This window comes from Ictidomys tridecemlineatus, chromosome 1, assembly GCF_052094955.1.
Source record: "Ictidomys tridecemlineatus isolate mIctTri1 chromosome 1, mIctTri1.hap1, whole genome shotgun sequence".
NCBI classification, from domain to species: domain Eukaryota; kingdom Metazoa; phylum Chordata; class Mammalia; order Rodentia; family Sciuridae; genus Ictidomys; species Ictidomys tridecemlineatus.
The window spans coordinates 73726077-73745933 of NC_135477.1; the positions used below are offsets into that span (position 1 = coordinate 73726077).

General features: G+C 44.8%; 1 protein-coding gene and 1 long non-coding RNA gene across 3 annotated transcripts in view; one reads left to right on the top strand and one right to left on the bottom strand.

The window, feature by feature from the left end:
- Positions 1-19857, top strand: part of Vstm4 (V-set and transmembrane domain containing 4) — an 89860-nt gene that overhangs the window by 30267 nt on the left and 39736 nt on the right. For both annotated transcript variants that reach the window (XR_013436227.1, XM_005339070.5), the window contains exons 3-4: positions 778-846; positions 8789-8896. Coding sequence is in view for 1 of the 2 variants with exons in the window: in XM_005339070.5 (XP_005339127.2) it covers positions 778-846; positions 8789-8896 (177 nt within the window). In the remaining variant the exon portion in view is untranslated. The remainder of the gene's footprint in view (positions 1-777; positions 847-8788; positions 8897-19857) is intronic.
- On the bottom strand, positions 1528-5564 carry LOC144376127 (uncharacterized). The gene is made up of 2 exons (XR_013436228.1): positions 5313-5564; positions 1528-3165 (listed from the first exon to the last, which is right to left on the bottom strand). It is a non-coding gene; the product is annotated as an uncharacterized LOC144376127 (long non-coding RNA).

Sequence of the window (19857 nt, forward strand, 5' to 3'; positions counted from 1 at the left end):
TGTAGACACATGTGATCAGTAGCTACTCTATTGAACAGTACAGATACAGAAGGTCTCCACTGTCTCAGAAAGTTCTATTGGACAATAATCTCATTCCTTGATATTGTCTTTTTAATTTTTACCTGTGATGATGCCACTCCTATTCAACCTGTCCAAAATTCTAGGCTCCTTACTGTGATGTTCAGTTTTACTTATAACTCAATTCTGTTTCTGTGCCTGTGGAAAGCAGGCACAGTAAATTCAGTGATAACCACCAACTGAAAGAAGACAAAATAACCTCAAAATCAGAGACTCTTTGCTCTGGAGGGCTGTCTTGCATGGGGAGTGGTGCTTAGAACACTGACCTGGAGTCATTGCACAACTCTAGCCCCTGTATCTGGGAATATACTACATTTCAGAAATAACTGCATTAAAATGGTGAAATAGTGTTTTAGTTCTTGGACTTCCAACCAGGATATTCTGTATTTAGCATGTGTATATGACAAATTGGGCTTTTATTGAGTTGCAATTTGGCTTGGTCATTGAATGACTTTTCAACACAACTTATTGCACCTGTCTTGGGCCGGTGTTTTTCAGGTGTTTAGTGTAAGTCATTGTGCCTTTCCTTGTCTCTGAGTTGTGGCCATTAAAATGTGGTTTTTCCCGTGTGAAAATTATTTTATAAATTTAAGTGCTGGGTGTACCATAGCTATAGCATTATTTTTTTGTGTGTTACGGTGTCGGCCAGGACTGTGAGCTACTGTACTTCATTCATGCCGTTTCTTTTGTGTCTTCCAGTGATTTCCCTCAAAGCTTCTGAAGATTCATCTTTTGAGAAAAAGAAAGAAACCTGGGCATTTTTTGAAGGTAAATCTGACATCTTTATTATAAGTTACAGCCTCACTTTTAGACAAGAATAAGAACGGATTCTAGTTTCTTAGTTTTGTCATATGGTCACGTTGTTTTCTTGGCCTAAACTTACTCAAGAGTGAGAGGAGAAGCCTTGATCATCCCAGTCTATAGGTTTGGAAAAAGTGGAAGATAAAGCACTACCTGCTTAATTTTTGTTTGATTGTTTTGCTTCTAGGTGATTTGAAGGAGGCATCTTCAAGTGATCTAAAAATGAAAAGTAAATTTTATCTCAGGTTGTTAAGGAACTGAGTTTCTAGAAAGAGTTTGAAAACTTAAGTGAGGGGTTTTCCACCCATATTAGAATCACCAGGGGGTCTTTAAAACACTAATGCTTGGACCACATGGAGATTCTGACTTAAGTAGAACCTGTTAAAAGCTACCCAGATGATCCCAGTTGGGCCTCAGAAGTGGTTTCCAAAACACGGCAGTAGCATCACTTGGAATCTTGTTATAGATGTATATCATTAGGCCATACCCTAGCTTATAGTCAAAACTCTGAGGTGGTACCCAGCATTGGGGTTTTAATAAGCCCTCTGGATGATTTGTACGCATACTCAGGTTTGCACTTTGGAGCAAGAGTTCTCAACAGGTGGTAATTTTGTCTCTCTGGGGGACATTTCTCAAAATCTAGAGACATTTTGGGTTGTCACAACTGTGGGGGTGCTACTGACACTGAATGGATAGAGGCCAGAGAAGATGTTAAGTAAATAGAAGACAGTCCTAGCATCAAAGAATCTGGCCCCAAATGTCAAGAGTCCTGAGGCTGCAGGACCCTCCTTTCAAGAAGTATAGAGAAATTATTATCACAAAGTTACTGAGGATTATAACCATGAGCAATGAAAGTACGTATTTTGTAAGTTCTCAGGCAGAGCCTTTGATCATGGAGAGACTGGCTGATGATAAAAGAGGGTCAGACTTGGGGAGGATTATGTCTTGCAAAGGCATGGGATTTATTGATGAGGATAACCTAGCCAGAGGATCTAAGAGGCATAAACCCAACTAGTGGGCGGCAGAAGGACGGTGACCTTATGGTGAGAGCACTTGGATTTGAACCCACTCTTCCAGTAACTAGTGATAAAACAATGCATGGAGGCAACTTCTGTTCTAGAAAAACAGAAATTTAATTATTAACATCATTTTCAAACCATGAATTTGCAAACTCCTTATCCTAATGGTTTTCTAGAATTCTTTGTTTAGTTTTATAGGCATGCGTATTTCATTGCTTAGATTGAGCTTTACTCCAACAATGATTCTTTGTATCCCCTGAATTTTCTTCTGCACCTTTCAGAACTCCTTTTTCTTTATCTGATGACTTTTTTTTCTAGAATATTATCCTGTTTCTTCCCTCAGTCTCTCATTCAGGGACTGCTTACTTAGAGATGAAAGTGACATTATTCTCCATAGAGTGAAATAGTAAAAAAAAAAAAAAAATTAAACTTTACCCTTTTTGTTGCAATTTAGTAAAATAGAAGCAGCCTAAATAATTTTTACCCCAAGTGTCTGGAGCTGCCCTGTGACCTGTGATGCATTTCAGTTTTGGAGATGAGGAATGTGACAGGGAAAACCCTGTGTATCATGAGATACTAAGAATCTTCTGGTGAGGCTCAGGGCTCCACCCCTAAGATTCTGATTATTACATTAGGAATGGGTGAAAGAATTTGCACTTTCTCAGGACCTCAGGTGGTTTTGATGTGAGTGGTTTGGAAGACCATGTTTTAAAAATAAGATGGTACCAGGATCAAGACCTCATGCATTTGGAAGGACTGCAGTGTTTAGCCTTGCCACACCTTGCAGCATAATCAGAATCTCTAAAACACTTAGCATAATTAGCAATCATTTGTAATTCATGTATAGCTATAGAATATCAGATTTTCTTCCAACCTAACCCTCTGCATGAGATCTGTAACGCAGTTTGTACTTTCTTCTCAGGAGAGAAAATCAAGTCCCTTTAGAAAGTTAGCACTGACGTCCTATGCATCATGCATGCCTCAGGGAGGCTGTTTACAAGCCTTCATTTCCTATGATTTCAGCAGCAGTAGTAGTAGCAGCAGCAGCTGTAGCAGCAGCAGCCGCAGCAGCAGCAGCAGCAAAGTCCATGTGTTTTGCTTTTTTAACCTGCCCCAGTTTTAGAGAGAGGTCAGGGGTGCAGTTGAAACTCCCTGGCTCAGGATCCCAGGCCTTTTGCCCTTTTGTTCCTGGATGGGAGAGCTTCAGTGTGGGTTGTGGACGGATATCCATTCTCTTGGGGCCTCACTTGGCCTGGCTCTGTGCCTGCTGAACAAAACAAGCATTGATTGTCAGACCTCTTGATGAGTTGCTGGAGTGAGTTAAAATCCCTCTGGGCTATCGCTCAGGTATTTTGCCCTGAGCAAGATGGTATTACAGTATGCATTAAAGGAAAAAAAAAGATGAAGGAGAAGAAGAAGAAGAAGTACACAGAGTTTTATTTCCAGAGCTGCAATCTCATAGAGTCTTGCATTTGCCCTGAAAAAAATGTAAGCTACTGAATCTGCTTTTCTTGATTTAGTGTTAGGGGGAGAGTGGGTTTCTTTGTGCTGAGGAATTCTGGGGCAGTGTGTTTCAAAGTTGTACTGAATGTCTCTCCTGGCTTCCCAGGTAATAGGTACCATCCACCTCGCCCACCTTAGTTGGGTGCTGGCACACTGACATTGTTACCCCTGTCTCATCCTCCCGGTGGCACATGCAACCACTGTAGCCTACTGGCTGTACCATCTGTTTAGGAGAGGCCTGGGCATTTTCTTAAAATGGCCATAGTGTCTTAGGAAGTCCAATGGCAAAAGATAAAACTGGAAACGAATTCAGGACTATGACCCAAGTATTGGAATTACTTGTTATGTTGGAAATTGAATCCAGGGTCTCATGAATGCTGGGCAAGCACTCTACCATTGAACCACACTGCCAAGGTCTCGGCTTGGCACCAGAATCACGAGGCACTCACAGCTTTGTAGGTTCAAACAGCAATTCTTTATTCCCGCTCTCACACCGCCTCCACACAGGTCCAGGGGCAAACGCGTTCTGCCGTCTCCCGCACAATTCACCTACTCCACGAGGCTATCTCCAAATCCCATTTTAATCTCACGAGAACTCAACGGGAACAAGCAACAGGAACACCCTAATCCCAGCAATAATCTTCAACCTCTAACTTCCCTAAAACCCATTATCTTAAACTGGCAACGCCTTAAACTCAAGGAGCCGGTTACTTCCTCAAACCTGATCAGCTCTAAACCCGGATCCGCCTTGGTCCTTGAGCAAGGTCACCTTATTAAAGCATGCATGCAATGTCCCATCGAATGTCCTCTAAGCAGCATGGGGTATGCTTGGCAAGGAAATTTCGTGCGTCAATCCTACTTGGTAATGGCCCTCAGCACCACACCCCCAGACCTATGTGGCATTTTAAAAGCTGATTACAGAGTTGGTTAAATGCAGATGTTTTGTTAAATTTGAATCTGAAGGTTTAGCTTCAGCTGATGGATCAGTGTTGTTTGACCAAATCTGAGGTTTGAAACTTTTGAGAGAACATTTATAATTAGAGAGCTTTTTATTTCATAAATAGTTAAAGGACAAGTTGGAAGACAGGGCAACCTCAGGCCGACAATCCTGCCTGAGAACTGAGGCGCGGCGCTGCTTTTCCCCAGCTGTCACTGGGAAATGTGGCCTTGGAATCTTCTAAGTTTGTGACCCTGGCTTCAATGACTGGTGGGGGGTGGGGGAAGGTTAGCCTTTGTAGTGAACACCAGGGGAGGGCAGTGGTGTCAGTATTTTGAGTAGAATCAGCAAGACGGCTTGTCTTTATGCAGCAAAAGGAATGATTGGAACAGAAGAAAAAAAAAATTAGAACTTCAGGAGAACCAGTTGCTTCCCAAGCCAGGACGCCCCAGGTATTCTGAATTTTTCTCCTTCTGGACAAGTGACAATTTTTAAAGTTCTTAGAGCTTCAAGAACAGAACGAAAAGCAGCTATGACCACCCCAGTGAGTATAGACACCCACATAGGGGTGGTTGGTGCCTTCTGGCCACCGTCCACAGCCCCTGGGGCTTGTGTGCTTGGCGGAGGAACTGAGGCCTCCAGACTGGCCAGATGTTTTATGATTCTGTAGCCATAGCTGCCTGTTGAGAGCTAGTGCCTTTGTGGCACATGGAGGTGGCTGCAAGCAATCTGAAACTATAACTTGGGCCTGGAACCCTTTGCCTCCTGCCTGGGTTGAGTGAGCCCCAGATGTGCACAGTATGCCGCTGCATGAGGATGGCCAGTGTGATGCTCACCTGCAACCTGCTTCCACCTTATTCCCTACAGTCCCAAATCTAAGGGTTAGGCTGCTCTGCTCCAGTGGCACAGAAAGGAAACGTTAGGAAGACAGTTTGTCTCACTGAAAGGAGAAACCCGAAGCCAGTTTGCCCTACCTTTTTGGTCCAGGGGCTCACATCTCGAATTCCTTTGAGGTGGGCGTTGCAACCTCCTGCCTCAGTTCCATCTGGCTCGGCACCGTGACCATGCTATTTACCATACATGGCTCTGCGTTTCTCTTCCTGAAACACTTTGCTCAATGGTGTATGAATCATGGACTGGCCTTGGGGTCACTGTGTTCTGGCCGGTCCTGAGTCTTCATATCCTGTTGTGAATCCTGGTCTGTGAACTCTGTCCTTCAGTTTGTCATCGAGTGTTTTGTCCATAGTCCAAGTGTCCCATTGCTAAATTTTGAGTTGTTAAAATGGAGGCCTGAGTCTGTGTCCTGAATGACCACTCCACAGTTCTCCACCCTATTATCTATCAATCTCTCTGTGGGAGACACAGGTGTCTCCATAAAAGGGCAGTTTTGATTTTAGTCATAGAAAAGAGCTTTCTTTATATCTGTGTTGAGTACCTCACAACCTAGTAATGCCATAACTTCTAATCTGGCTTCTGTCCCCTATCCCACTGATGTGGCTTTATTCCAGGACTTTCCCAGTAGCCTCTGGGTGGGAAAACCCAGAGGGTGTTTTCCAGTAGCACTTGATGCTATTATGGAGTTATTATAAGGCTTTATAATGCTTCTAGAACTTTCCCTCCAGTTCTCTGTTTCCATAACTGACTCTGGGTTCATTTGTTGGAGACTTTTCCTTGAGTCATCCACCTGTCCAACTCCCTTAAATATTAGTGTAGTTTCACCCTTCTCCTGAACTTGAATATAACCTATATACATCCTACTGTATACTTTAAATCTTTTCTGGATAACTTATAAAACTTATTATACTAGACAAATAGTTGTTGTGCTACAATGTCTAGGAGTATTGAAAAGAAAAAAAAGTCTGAACATGTTCAGTAGAGTTGCAATTTTGTTTCTAAAATATTTTTGATACCATCTTAATTGAATCCATGGATTTGGAAGCCACAGATATAGGGGGCAGACTGTATTTTATTTTTAGTCCAGACTTCTACATTACCAGGGGAAAAAAACTACTTAAACTAGCTTAAGTAAAAATGCTGACCAGGAGTGGCAAGATGGCATCCCTGGATCGGGTGAAGGTACTGGTGTTGGGAAATACAGGTGAGTATCTAAACCCATCTCTGGGGCTCCCAACACTTTTCAGTTATGCATTACTCCTAACCCTTCACTGCTGTCCCCCAACTTCCTGGCTTTTCCTTCAGTAGCTGAGTTCCCTTTCGAAGCCTAAAGACTACACTTCGCAGAGGACTTTGCTCCATTCCACGAAGCCTCCTTGTCACTTGGGTGTGGGCTGAGGAGCTCAGGCCCTTGTCTGTGGTTGCAGTTTTCCATGTCTGGCTTCCGAGTGATCCCCGCTTAAGACAATTGCTTTATTTAAAATAATAATAGTAATAATAACAACAACAACAACAACAACAACAACAACTTTTTGTCAATTGCTTTATTGAAAAAAGTGTGGTCACTTGTATTTTATTGGGAGCCATGTAAGGGTTCAGAAGTTAGGACAGTGCCTTCAAGATATTTTGTTAAGTCAGATGTGCACCAAGAATGATACTGGCAAGCACTTTGGTATGTTAACTCATTTAATTCCCATATTAGTCCTTTGAGCCCATTTTAAGGAGAGAAAAGGGAATCCCAGAGTTGTATTTGCAACTGGTTTGAACCCATGCACTTAAACATCGGCAATGAAATAGGGAGTGGTAAACCTATTTCACTCTTAATCCAAAACTGGATTTTCATAGTCTCATTGAATCTTAATTGAAAAACCTGTTATGTTCTAAATGGTAGGAAATAGAGAAATGAAGACAAAGGCCACACTCAGAAGTGGCTGGGACTTGACTGCTAAACCCAACTTAATCCTAGTGTTAAAATACTTCTTTTGACACCCTGGACATTTAAAAACTACTGTTGAAATCTGCACCATTTGCCACAACCCAACCCTGCAGCCTTACTATCTTTCCTACCATCATCTACAACTCTCCTTAAAAACTTGAATAAATGCTAATTGTGTTAAAAAATGCTGACCAGCAATAAGAAAATATGAGGATCTCATGGACTCCAAGGTAGAGGCTGCACTGGGCCTCCATGGGCCCTGGGCTGGGAAGGAGAGAGTTAAAACAACCTGAATGTTTAATTCTACCTCCCTCACCCTTCCCTTTCACTGACCATCATCCTGACCTGCATCTCCAGGCTCCCCTGGGAAGCCAATCACCTGTCACCTCTTCTACCTGCAACCCCCAGCCCATTGGCCTTTACAGTTTAAGCACTTAACTATCAGCATCTCCATATCCCAAGGGCTTTGCAAAAGTGCGCTCCTGTTGACTTGGCAGTTCCACTTCTGGGAACTTAAGTTTACGAGCATAATGTGAGAGATGCATTAAGGCTGAAGAATCATTTGTTATGGGGACAACAGGTAGAAACACTGAGTGGCCAACAGCAAATGATTTGGACATTTTCATTTTCCAAAGTGGTCGTACCATTTTATATTGCCATTGCCCAAGAACCAGTTTATCTGCACCCTTGCCAGCATTTTGTGTTATCACTATTTTTTCTTTGAACCATTGTGAATGGTGTATGGGATATCTCAATGGGGTTTCATTTTACATTTATTTAATGACCCAGGAAATTGAACATGTTCTCATGTGTTTATTTGCCAGTGTACTTCTCCTTGATGAAATGTCTTTGCATGTTTTATCCATTTTCCTTAAGAGGATTGTCATTCATATTTTACTGTTGAGCTTTAAGAGTCTTTTATATTGTAGGTTCTAATCCTCTATTGGATATGCAGATTGCAACTATTTTCTCCCAGTCTGTAACTTTACTTTTGCTTCTCTACATATGGTTGTTTACAGAACAAGATTTTTCAGTGTTGATGAGTCAGGTTTTCTTTTCTTTTCTTTTTCTTTCTTTCCTTTTTCTTTTTGCAGTGCTGAGGATTGAACTCAGGGCCTCTCGGGCATGCTAGGCATCAGCTTTACCACTGAATTCTACCGTCTACCTTCAACTTTTACTTACGTGAAGGGTACTTTAGGTGTCAAGTCTAAGAACTCTTTGCCTAGTCTTAGATCCCAAGGATTTTTCTCCTATGTTTTTTCTATAAGTTTTCTAGTTTGCATTTTAATTTCAGGCTTGTGGTTCACTTTGAGTTAATTTTTATATAGCATGAGAGGTTAATTATAATTTTATTTTTTGCTAATTGCTCCAGTGCCATTTATTGAAAGGCTATCCTTCCCCCATTGAATTGTTTTTGCAGTTGTCCAAAATCAATTGAGTCTACTTGTGTGGATCTCTTTCTGGGCTCTCTGCTCTGTTTCTTTGGTGTGTGTCTAGGCCTCTACCAATACCGCACTTTACCTTGATTACTTTACTGTGGGAGTTTTAGAATTCCATTTTTTCAAAACTGATTTTGTGTGTTTCTCCTGATGACCACCCGGATGTGTCCTTGCATTTCAGATCTCTACATGTATGCCGTCCTTGTGTGCTGTGTGGGGATCCTCAGCGTTCTGCTCTTCACTCTGGTCATTGTCTGGCAGTCTGTGTTTCACAAGAGGAAATCCAGAGGTAAGAAACCGATAAGATCATGTCTGGAACAGGCGGATACTCTGCCCACAAATAGGCACAAGATGCTGGGCAAAGTATCACCTTGGTAGAAAAATCATCCCGAGTCAGGATTATTTACCTATGACTGGTAAGCAAAGGAAGTGAGATGTGTTTCCCTTAGACACTGCTAAAATAAACTGTGGTCACTGCTGCTGTGATTTAAATGCCCCTTTTCCTCAAATCCCTCCTCCTCCATTTCTGAGATCCCTAACTGCTCTCATACCATTCTCCTGGAAGAGGCTGTGTCATGGATGAGTCTGGGGTTGCATTAGGACTCTGCCTCTGGAGACTGAGTTTTTGGACACATTCCTAGATTATTTCTGAACTTGAGTTTCCTCGTTCATGACAGTGACTTGACAAGCCCTTTCTTGGATAGATAGTTCTTATGAGGGTTCACCTGGCAGACAGGTAGGACTTGCCTAGTCTCCTCGTCTTTCTTTTCCTGTCCAACCTGAGTATCCTTTCCTGCTGCCTTTCTTGTTCAACCCGTGACTGTTCTCTGAGCGTTCCCCACTCCTACCTCTTTCTCCCCCGAGAATTTCTAAAACGGCCAGGGAATGCTCACTCTCAGAATGAGCCATGGTAAAAGCTGGGCTCTCAGATTCCAGTTCCAAACACATTTCTTTACTTAGCCTCCGAGAACATTCCCTGTGCATGTCTTCCTCATCTGACACATGGGAGTGTACCAGGTCTCATGGGCTTGTTCTAAGTCACAAAAGAAAAAGAGAAGAGAAGAAAGAGAGATGCTTGACATTTGTTTATAATTATACATAATGATCACTATTCATCCAGGTCATGGCTCTAGAAAGAGATTCAGTCGTTAGGGCGTGTGGAGGAGACCCTCACACAGAAAAACTGAGTGTATTTATAGAGGGAACACTCCCCCAGAGGTGTAGGCAAAGCTGAGGAGACACACCCAGGGACCAGCATCCATAGGAAGCTGTTTCTACCCTAGACCTCAAGAGGAAAGGGAAAGAGTTGTTCCAGGATTGTGTGAACGCTGCTGCTGTCGGGATGTGTCATCCACAGGGGCCTTAGGAAGGAGACTCAACCACAAGCCAGCAGTAGGAGAAGGCCAGGGTGGTGCATTCCTTAGCCTTTCTTCTCCCCTGTTGGACTCTCTGGCTGCTGTGTCCCCATGGTGTGGCCAAGCAGAAGGACAAGGGAGGGAGCTCCAATGAGAAGGTCAGCCTCCAGAGGCTGAGCAAGGATGGGTGGGGATTGCAGAGACAGCAGAGAACACCCATATACTCTGCTCCCAATCATGGCATGAGGGCTGCAGCCCTGATCTCTCTCCTCTGGTGTTGGTACCCTTGACACCAGTTTTGTATGTGGCTATGTGCTGTCCTCCAAAGCTACCCTCCTTCATGGCGTCTGCCACCATATGAGTGGCACCTGAACATTTCTCTTGTTTCCAACCCTTGACTGCTCCCCTGAGCTCATGACACATGTGGTGCATGGGCGTTGGCATTTACAGCTCTTCCAGAGGACACAGTGTAAGGCAGGGGCCATGCACATGACCCGTTCTCCTTGGAATTTGGCCCATGACAGATGCACAACAAATGGTGGACAAATAGGTTTGTTTCCCAGATGCCCTGCTCTCAACTGTTGGAATTTGGAAGCCACATAAGTTCTCAAGCCAGCTGTGTTCTAAGGGAGCTCTGCTAGGGCTTAGATATAATAAAGCCTGACTTATCCTAAGTTCCAGGCCCTGTGGGGCCTGAAGCAGGGCCAGGGAAATAAAGCAAGACATTCAGGATTCTCATGCAGAGAATCGGGATCCCAGCTGCTGTGACCTCTAGCCCCAGGGTGGGCTCCACACAGCCTTGTTTGCACCTGTGCAGAACATCTAAAAGCCCAAGTCAGCTGTTTGGAGTTATCTGACCACCTGCCATGGTCTGGGCACCCGACTTGACTCCTCCATGCCCTGTGTGACAGCCCGCATGGCTCCCATGTGACAGAGAGGACAGCCAAGGAGGTTGATAAAGGCCCAGACCCATCCTCAACCCAAGCCTTCCACATTTTTATTCAAGAAAACCTCTGCTCTCTGGAGGCTGGCCATTGCTGAGGAATTTTCCTTTGGCCTTCCATTGCAATTGTTGCTGAAGTTCTTTTCAAACAGCTCCGCTTGGCTCCTGCAGCTCCTGGCAGCTTGACTTCGGCCTGATATGAACCCTTGTCAGCGGCCTCAGGCTGGTACTCTGTAGCCCAGGCAGGGCAGGTTCTGCTGGCCAAGGGCCTCTGAGCCTCGCACACTCAACTGCATTGTAGACCAAAGGCAGAGAGCTATGCATTGTAGGCCTGGGTATCCCCTTTAACTGGACCCAGGAGTCGTAAAGCAGCAGTTAACCTTCCTGAGTAGATCAGGTACCTGCTCAAAGCCAGACTTTAATGTCTGGAGCAGGCCTGAGGACCTGAATTTCTTTTTAAAAGCATTTTGATTGGCGCATTATAATTATCATGATAGTGGGATTCATTGTGACATATTTGTATGTGCTCCTTTTCTAACAAGCTTTGCTTAGAGCCTTACAGCCAAGTCTTCTTAACTCAAGCCCACTCAGCACCCCTTTTACAACAAATATTTTTTCATGATCCCGCTACTATTTTTAAATGAACTTTGGTTCACAATGCATTTGGGTGTGTGAGGCTCAGAGGCCCTCCATGAAATCTGGGCTGGGCTCTATTAGGCTGTTCTATTGGAGCTGGGATCCTTAATATCAATTTAATGCTCTACAATCAAAGGAGAATTCAGAGGAAAGTAATTTATAATACAGCAAAACGAATTTTAGTATTGTACCCATTCTTTTGATAAGTTTGAATTTCAGAGAAGATAGGAAACCTTTATATTTGACCCTTGAAATAAAGTTTACATAAACTATGTGTGTATGTACGAAGACTCCATATGCACGTGACAGGGACAAGTATGGACAGACACAGATATGCCTTCAAATCTAGGAGTGGTACTGCTCGTAAAACTCCAAGTGTTAGTAAGTTTTCAAATAAAAAATGCATTCTTAGCTTGGTTCTCACACCCTTGAAATAATCATCATATATTAAAATGAAGCAGAAAAATATAGACCTTATGTTTTTCATGTAAAACAGCCTTAGATCCAGGCTCTCATGAAGAGTTTTGTTTTTTCTCTTTGTGAATGTCAGGAAGGTTATATGCAGTCAAGCAGGACACATCTTCATTTGTAAACTGTCCTGTATATTGCTGGATGTCCTGAATCCCTGCCTTCTACCTACCAATTTTCAAATGTTATCTCCCATGAATTAAATAATTAGAAATTTCAGATTACCTCTGGGGGTGGACTATTCTCCCCAAAATCATGTCCACTGAGCAGATTCCTCATAGGTCTGATGCTCTGTCCACTGAGCTGGAAGAAGCAAGACCTGTAGGAATCCGGGGACAGGTCCTGCCAAGGGACTCATGGTGCCAGAAGGACACTGTCTTTATGTGGGTCTGCTTATGTTCTATTGCTGTTTCTGGGGGGTAAGTTATTTTATCAAATCCACATTTCCATGCAGAGCAATGGTGAATTTCCCCAGTAGAGTTCAGAATCCCAAACCCACCCTACTTGGATACAAACCCTGACCTTTCCCCCACAGGAGCCCCGCAGACACTACTCTCCCAGAGCCCTGTCATGCTGCAGGTGGATTGGAGAGCATTCATTTGCCTATAAGGTACCCAGGAGAGCAGACCCAGGCTCAGAGTCAGTGGTGTTCCAAAGGCAGATAGGTGGGCAGTGAGGACCACTTCCATTGGAAGCTCCCCAGCGTCCCATGAGGCCTGGATTGTAGGACTCTAGGAAGAGTTCTTGATATTTACTAACAGAAATGATGTGATGGGACACACAGAATCTGATGAACATGGTCTTGTTTTAAGTTGGTCACAGACATCTCTTCTGAATCTGGAGATGTGACTAAGAGCAGCTGCATTTCCTGTCATTAAGTGGACTCCCACCCAGAGATCACACACAGGGAATCCTAAAATGTTTGAGGTACCTACTGCTTGTAGAAAAAATCACCCCAAAAGTCGTGGTCCAAAACAACGTTTATTTCTGAAATCTGGGCTGGGCTCTATTAGGCTCTTCTATTGGAGCTGGGATCCTTAATATCTGGAATTTGCCCCGGATTGAGATCCAGGGTGGAGTCTCAGCCCTGGGGATCCATCTAAGAGAGAAGGGCTAGAGGGGACAAAGGACTTTGTGACATCTCTCTCTTCCTGTGGTCTCACCAGCACAGTCTCCAAAGCCCCCTGCTTGATAACTCGTCTCCAAGAATGTGCCTCAACTGTCACTCTCACGTTCTAATGGTTAAAGCAAGTCCCCAGGGTAGCCTTGTCTCAGGGGCAGAGGAGAGTAGCAAGGAATTTGTGATCATTTCTAAACAAGTGTTCAAAGCAAATTGCATTGCTCTCTTTCCCCACTACCCAACTGGAACAAGGGAAGGCTTTCACCCCTGCCTTGGGGCAGAGGAAGGGTGCAGCCCCATCACCAGAGGTGGCTGGGACATAAGCATGACCTCAATGAGACCTGAGGGCTGTGGTGCCAGGCTATTTCCCTGGTAACCAGTTGGGTCCTGAGGAGCAGGCACCATGCGGCTAAGCAGGGAAGGGTCGAGTCGGGGTGGGGAGGGCTGTGAGTCCAACACTGCAGGTTCCAGCCAGTGTCAGAGTAAGAGCAGGGACAAGCACATCCCAGGGGTCAGCCCAGGAAGTTGCTCCTGTAATGGGTCTCTTACTGGGGGCAGTCAAACATTTGTGGACCAGTCCACGCATGTCCACATGACCAAAGGATCCCCAGAAATGACATTACTAAAGAACAGTGTGACCCTTACAACTCAAATAGAGCCGATTCTCATACTTAACACACCACACTATAACAAACTTGCATCATTTTGATCCAAACCAGAAATACACTTTAAGGGCTGTTTTAAGGAGGGCGGAGTCTTGATGGCGTCTAGGTTTTTCGTGTGGGGGTGTGTTGGCTGAGCCTCCACATTTTGCCTGTATGTAGGAAAGCCAGCCTCTCCTCTAGTTTTCTAGGCTTCTCTCACCCTGGACAGAAGAGCTGAGGCCAGTACCTATTCTTTGGTTCCTGTAGCAATATCTGTGTAGAGAGAAGACATTAGAGTAGCTGGCTCCATTCCTGATGTGAGCCCTCAAGGGACTCTGAGATAAATAAGCCCATCCCAAAAGCCAGGGGCCCGCGGGACAGCCCTCTTGGTTCTCAGCCTTTCTGCTGCTCTGCCCTCACCCCATGGCCTGTGCTGCTTCCTTTCCTAAGCTTCAGCCTTCCCGTTAGCTCATCTGGAGTTAATTGCACCCATGTGTGGCTGGACAAGCACAAACATGTTTTCCACTTCCTCTCCTGAGTGGCAAATCTCCATCCCTGCTTTTTGTTAATGCCAGCAGTGCCCAGAATCTCATCGCAGGGCTATTGAAGCAGAGTCACCCTGGAAAACACCCATCTTGGTGGCCCACAGCTGAGCCCTGAAGTATTCCAGTGGTTCCTAACTTTCATGGCTCAAAATTCAATCTTGATTTGCTGCCTTGGGGTGACCCCAACAATCTCTCAGCCTTCCATGTCTGAGTTTTTAGAAGAACAGTCTTTAAGGCACACAGGAACCAAGTGGAGAAGAGGGATGGCCTGCACTTTTTAATTGTACTCATCAGTGTGAGCTCTGGTTGTTTAGACTGGACTCCCCCAAGGCTTGTTAAATCCCCTTCCTCCCCTGTCTGTAAGCTGTAGCTTCTCTGGCTCCTGCTGTGGACAAGTTGAAGGCCTGTTGTCTTTTCTTCCAGAGATACAAGAAAGAGGGAGCTGGGGCCCATGTTCCACTGACAGCCAGACAGGGGGATGGGAGGGAGAAGCAAAGGACAGAATTGGATGGCTGGGGGTGGTAGGGAACTGGAGGATGACCCCAGGCCTAGAGGGAGCTGAAGGGTCATCTGCCTAGAACCAGAGGTACCTGTATGACCCTCTTTTCCTTCAGTGTAAGGCAGACGGCTTTTCTGGCTCTCTCATTTGGCCCACTGACTCCAACAAAAGAGAAGCCATGTTTCCTTTGTGGGCCTCATGAGCTCTCCCTGGAGTCTTGTAAAAAGTATCCTGGACTTAGAGCTTAGATCTGAGTTCCTTTATTTACAAAGCAGATATTGCAAAACCCCAAATAAATTATATTCTGAGTCTTTAAGTCTCCTGACCAGGAGCCTAGGGATGAACATTTTTTTCTTGGGTCTATGGGAGGTGCCTTTCAGTGTCCTGTGTGTCCTGCAGTCCTAGCTGTGGGCAGCTCCAGGGATGCCTGGGCACACCTTCCTGGTCACATGCCTTCATTTGTCAGCCCGGCAGCTGGGCCAGCCATCCTGGTCCCGTGTCAAGCAGGCCCTTTGCAGGCTCTCTCAGTAGACATACGCCTTGAGCCATAGATGTAATCGGACATTTTCATAGTAGTCACATTAAAAAGGTGACAAGAAACAGGTGAACAGGTGAAATTAATTTAGTATTTCTTATTTAACCCACTATATCCAAATATCATTTCAACAAGATTAATATATAAAGATTATGAATGAGGCTGCCTTCCTTCCTTCCTTCCTTCCTTCCTTCCTTCCTTCCTTCCTTCCTTCCTTCCTTCCTTCCTTCCTTCCTTCCTTCCTAATTCTGAGGCATCAGAATCCAGGGTGATTACACACTTTGGGCACATCCCATTTAGGCCTTGTCCCATTTTGAACCCCCTGAGGCTGCTGACCACTGTGAGACCACCTGACTCCACAAAGGCAACTTTGTACACAGAGCTTTTCTTTTTATGAATGTGGCCATTAAATGGCTCTTAGTACCAAACACACAGGAGGTGGAGAGCTTGGTTCTTCTCAGCTTCCCACTTGTGACCAAGAGAGGTGGCCCTTTCCTTGTAATGATGCTGGCCTGGCAGGGCTGGCAGGGCAGGGCTGCTTCCTATAGGGCACGGGGTTTTGGACTGGCATTGAGAGGGCTCAGGGCTGTGTGTGGGAAGAGGTGTCCCTGTCCTGTGGGTCTCCCCAAGAAAACACAGACAGGGGCCATAGGCTGGCCTCAAGTACTGGTGGTGCTTTCCGAGGCTGCAGGGCTCCCTGCTTGTTCTGGGGCCGCAGGTGAGGGAAGAGATCTCTGCAAAAGCTCCTGGGCACTTACTGTCTGGGAAGAACCAAAACCCCATGGTGGAGCTGCCATAGTCCTTTCCATGAATGGAGAACCCTCCGAGAATAGAACAGAAGCCTCCATTGGTCCTATCACAGGTGTGTGCAAGGCTTGGGAGTCTGAAGGCAGTGGAAGGGAGTTGGAAGGAATGAGAAGAGGTCAGCCACACTGTGGAGGTCCAAACACTGCTACAGGGGTTGGCAAAATAGGGTGCATGACTCCCTCAACCCTAAGTTATCCAACTCAGATTGGCAGTGGTGATAGGGATAGGCCTAGATGGGAGAGCCACAGCCTTCAGGTTGGATAAGCCCTCTGGGAAGCTTGGGGTGGGAGGTATGAGGGTGTGGTCTCAGTTGAGAGGGAGGAGTTAGTTAGGGCAGGGGTTGGCAGGAGGGGCCAGAGCTTGGTGTTTCTTATTAGAAGATATAAGAAAATATAGCCTTTCTTTTAGAATCTTCAAAGTCTCCAAATTCATAAGTTCACTGTTGCAAAGGAACCAAGTCCTGAGTTTGAGTCTTTGTGCAGCGGGTTGCCTGGCATGGGGCTGAAGCCTCCAGGTGAAGTGTGCTGGCGGCCAGCTGTGGCCTGTGTGAGGGGCTGGCTTCATCATCCCTGTACTACCTTCCTTCTCTTCCAGGTCTCACTCCTTCACTCCCAAGTGCAAGTCCCAGGATCTTCTGCCATAAACTCCTGGCACTTGAATCATTGCTTTGGTCTCTGCTTCCAAAGGGTCCAAGCCAAGCTAGGGTCACACCATCCTGTAATGAGCACTAAAGACACTAGGCACGTTCAAGGGCAAGTCTGTGTGCATCCACTTTTTCAGGAGCCTTGTAAGTCTCACCTCTGGTTTTCAGAATCAATTCTGTTCCTATGGGTGGTCCCTCTTCACAATGGGAGCATTGACCCTGCACACACCAGGCTGAGACTTCACACCCATTGACTGGCAAATTGGCCAGGCCTGCATTTTCTATATCCTGACATTGCCTGCCCTCCTGGACTTGGGCCCCTGGACCTCCTTAGCCCACATACCCATGGGAGTCTCCCTAGCCACTCTCCTGCCCCTCCAATTCCTGGCCTTCATGTTGCTTACCTCCGTGCTGTTGAACAGGTCAGCTTCTAGTATTCTCTTGGATGCCAGACCAGCCCTGCTCCACTTCAGTTGTGTACAATGGCCAGATCACTTTTCCTGGAAGACTCAGTGTCTCCTTCTGCAGGAACCTGAATGCTCACTGCCCAATTTCTCTAAGAATGGTGCAAAGTAGTTACAAAATGACGCCGAAGTCAGGCTGCTCAACTGTGCTGCTTCTCAGCTGCTTCAGTGTGCTCAGGCTGTCATCATAAAGATCCCAGACTGGGGCTCACACAGCAGACACATATGGTCTCATAGTTCTGGAGGCTGGAGGTGGAGTTCAATATCAAGGTGTTGGCTGGCTTAGTTTCTCCGGAGATCTCTCTCCTTGGCTTGCAGATGGTGTCTTCTTCCTGTCTCCACGTGGTCGTCCTCCTTGGTGTGTGGGTTTTCTGATCTCCTCTTATAAGGTCACCAGTCATGTTGTGCCACATCTTGCACCACCAAACTCGCAGTACAGGCAAGGGGCAATGGGGGATTAGAGAAGAAAGACTCACACATGCAGATTGTGAAGGAAAAGAGCTGGGATCAGGTGGAGCACTGCTCTCTGAGGGAGAAGCAGATCTAAAGAGTTATGCCAACAAGCTTTATATATATATCATTATCAGGTTAAAGACTATGTGAGCATTATTCTTTATACTCCGGTAGATTACAGAACTAGAAACATCTATGTAGCTTTGCCACAGTTGCAATGTGCAATGTCAGGAGCTTTGTGTAGTGCTCAAGGAGGCCCATTGTTTAAGGTCACTGTTAAGCAGACAGGCTCAGGTGCAGCAGAGATGGTGAAACATTGTGGTTGTCTAGCATGAGAATTCCTCTATCCCCTATGTGCCTGAGATCAAAGTCGAGCTGATAAGACTCTTGCACAGAGTCTCTTCAGGTGGGGCATTACCATAGCAGCCAGGCATCCTGTACCCTTGGGTAGAAACACTTCTAGGCAGCAGGTTTGCCACATCCATGAGGTCATCAATGTCCCCCAATCTCAGTCACTGCTCTCCCATTCTCTGTCACTGCTCTCAAGATTGGGTTAGGGTACATCCTATTGGCCTCATTTTAACTGAATTTCCTCTTTAAAGGGAATTTAAACAAACATAGTTACAATCACAGTCTGAAATACTGGGGGTTAGGACTTCAACATATGAATTTTGGAGGGAATAATTAGGTGTGTGACCTTGGTTGAGGTCATTAACCTTTCTGTGTCCTCCATTATAACACAGTGAAGATAAGTTTATTGTGAATATTAAATTAGAGTATAAAATTGTGGTCTTCAAATACTTTTGCCTGAATAGTTTCTAAAATAATTCACAAAACTAAGTAACTCTTGATCTTTTTTTGTTGATATCAAAACTTTTCATCACAAATGTGAATTATTGCAATGGATGTGATTTCCAGAACACTGCAAATGCTAACATCCTAAAATTAAATGGTTACACCTGTTTTTTAGACTTAAATGTCTTGTGGTTAATTACCATGATCACTTATGACCATTTATTTAAAAACAATTTATTAGAAAAGAGAGAGAAGTCAAGTGTGGTGGTGCAATCTTTTAATCCCAGCGGCTCTGGAGGCTGAGACAGGAGTATTTTGAGTTTAAAGCCAGCCTCAGCAAAAGTGAGATAATAAGTAATTCAGTGAGACCCTGTCTCTAAATAAAACACAAAATAGTGCTGGAGATATGGCTCAGTGGTTGAGTGCCCTTGAGTTCAATTCCTGGTACCGATAAATAAATAAATAAATGAGAGAGAGAGAGAGAGAGAGAGAGTGAGTGAGAGAGAGAGCGAGAGAGAGAGCACATAAATATGCTTTAACTGTTGGAAAATTCATATTCTTCATATTGGGATATTGGGATCAGCTTATTTCATTTATCATGATGGTCTCCAGATCATCCATTTACTGTGAATGTCATAAAGTCATTTTCTTTATGGCTGAGTAATATTCCATTGTGTATATATATCAAATTTACTTATCCATTCATCTGTTGAAGAGCACCTGTGTTGGCTCCATAGTACAGCCCTTGTGAATTGTGCTGCTGTGTGGAAGCTAAACCACACACACACACACACACACACACACACACACACACACACACACCAAAAAAAAAAAAGAGGTGCAGGGAGTGGGGAAGAAGAGAAGTTCAGTAGACTAGACAAAGAGAAATGAAGGGAAGAGAGGGGGAATAAGAATAGGAAAGACAGTGGAATGAATCTGACATAATATTCCTCAATGTTTATTGGAAGCAAAATATTGGAAATGTGCAGCCCTGTCTTGTGGAAGGGCTGGCTACCTGGTCGAGAGGTACTCACGTTCTCAACACTGACATCGTCTCTTGTTTTTGCCTACTGGCATTTCCCCCTAGAGCAGGTCTCCTAATAGTATCTTGATGAATGAAAAGTTTGCCTTGGTTTTATAAAATAGAAAACAGTGACATCATGACAGGGGAGGGAAAGAATACAGATCCTAAGTAAATGGCACATTGTTTTGCTTGAAAGAATAACGTGGAAGATGAAGATCCAGAAATTGGTTTCCTTCGAACTGTCCTACATGAGAGTGATTTGGGGTATGAAAACCCTAGACTGAAGACCACTGGTCCATATAAATACTCTTAGAATAGT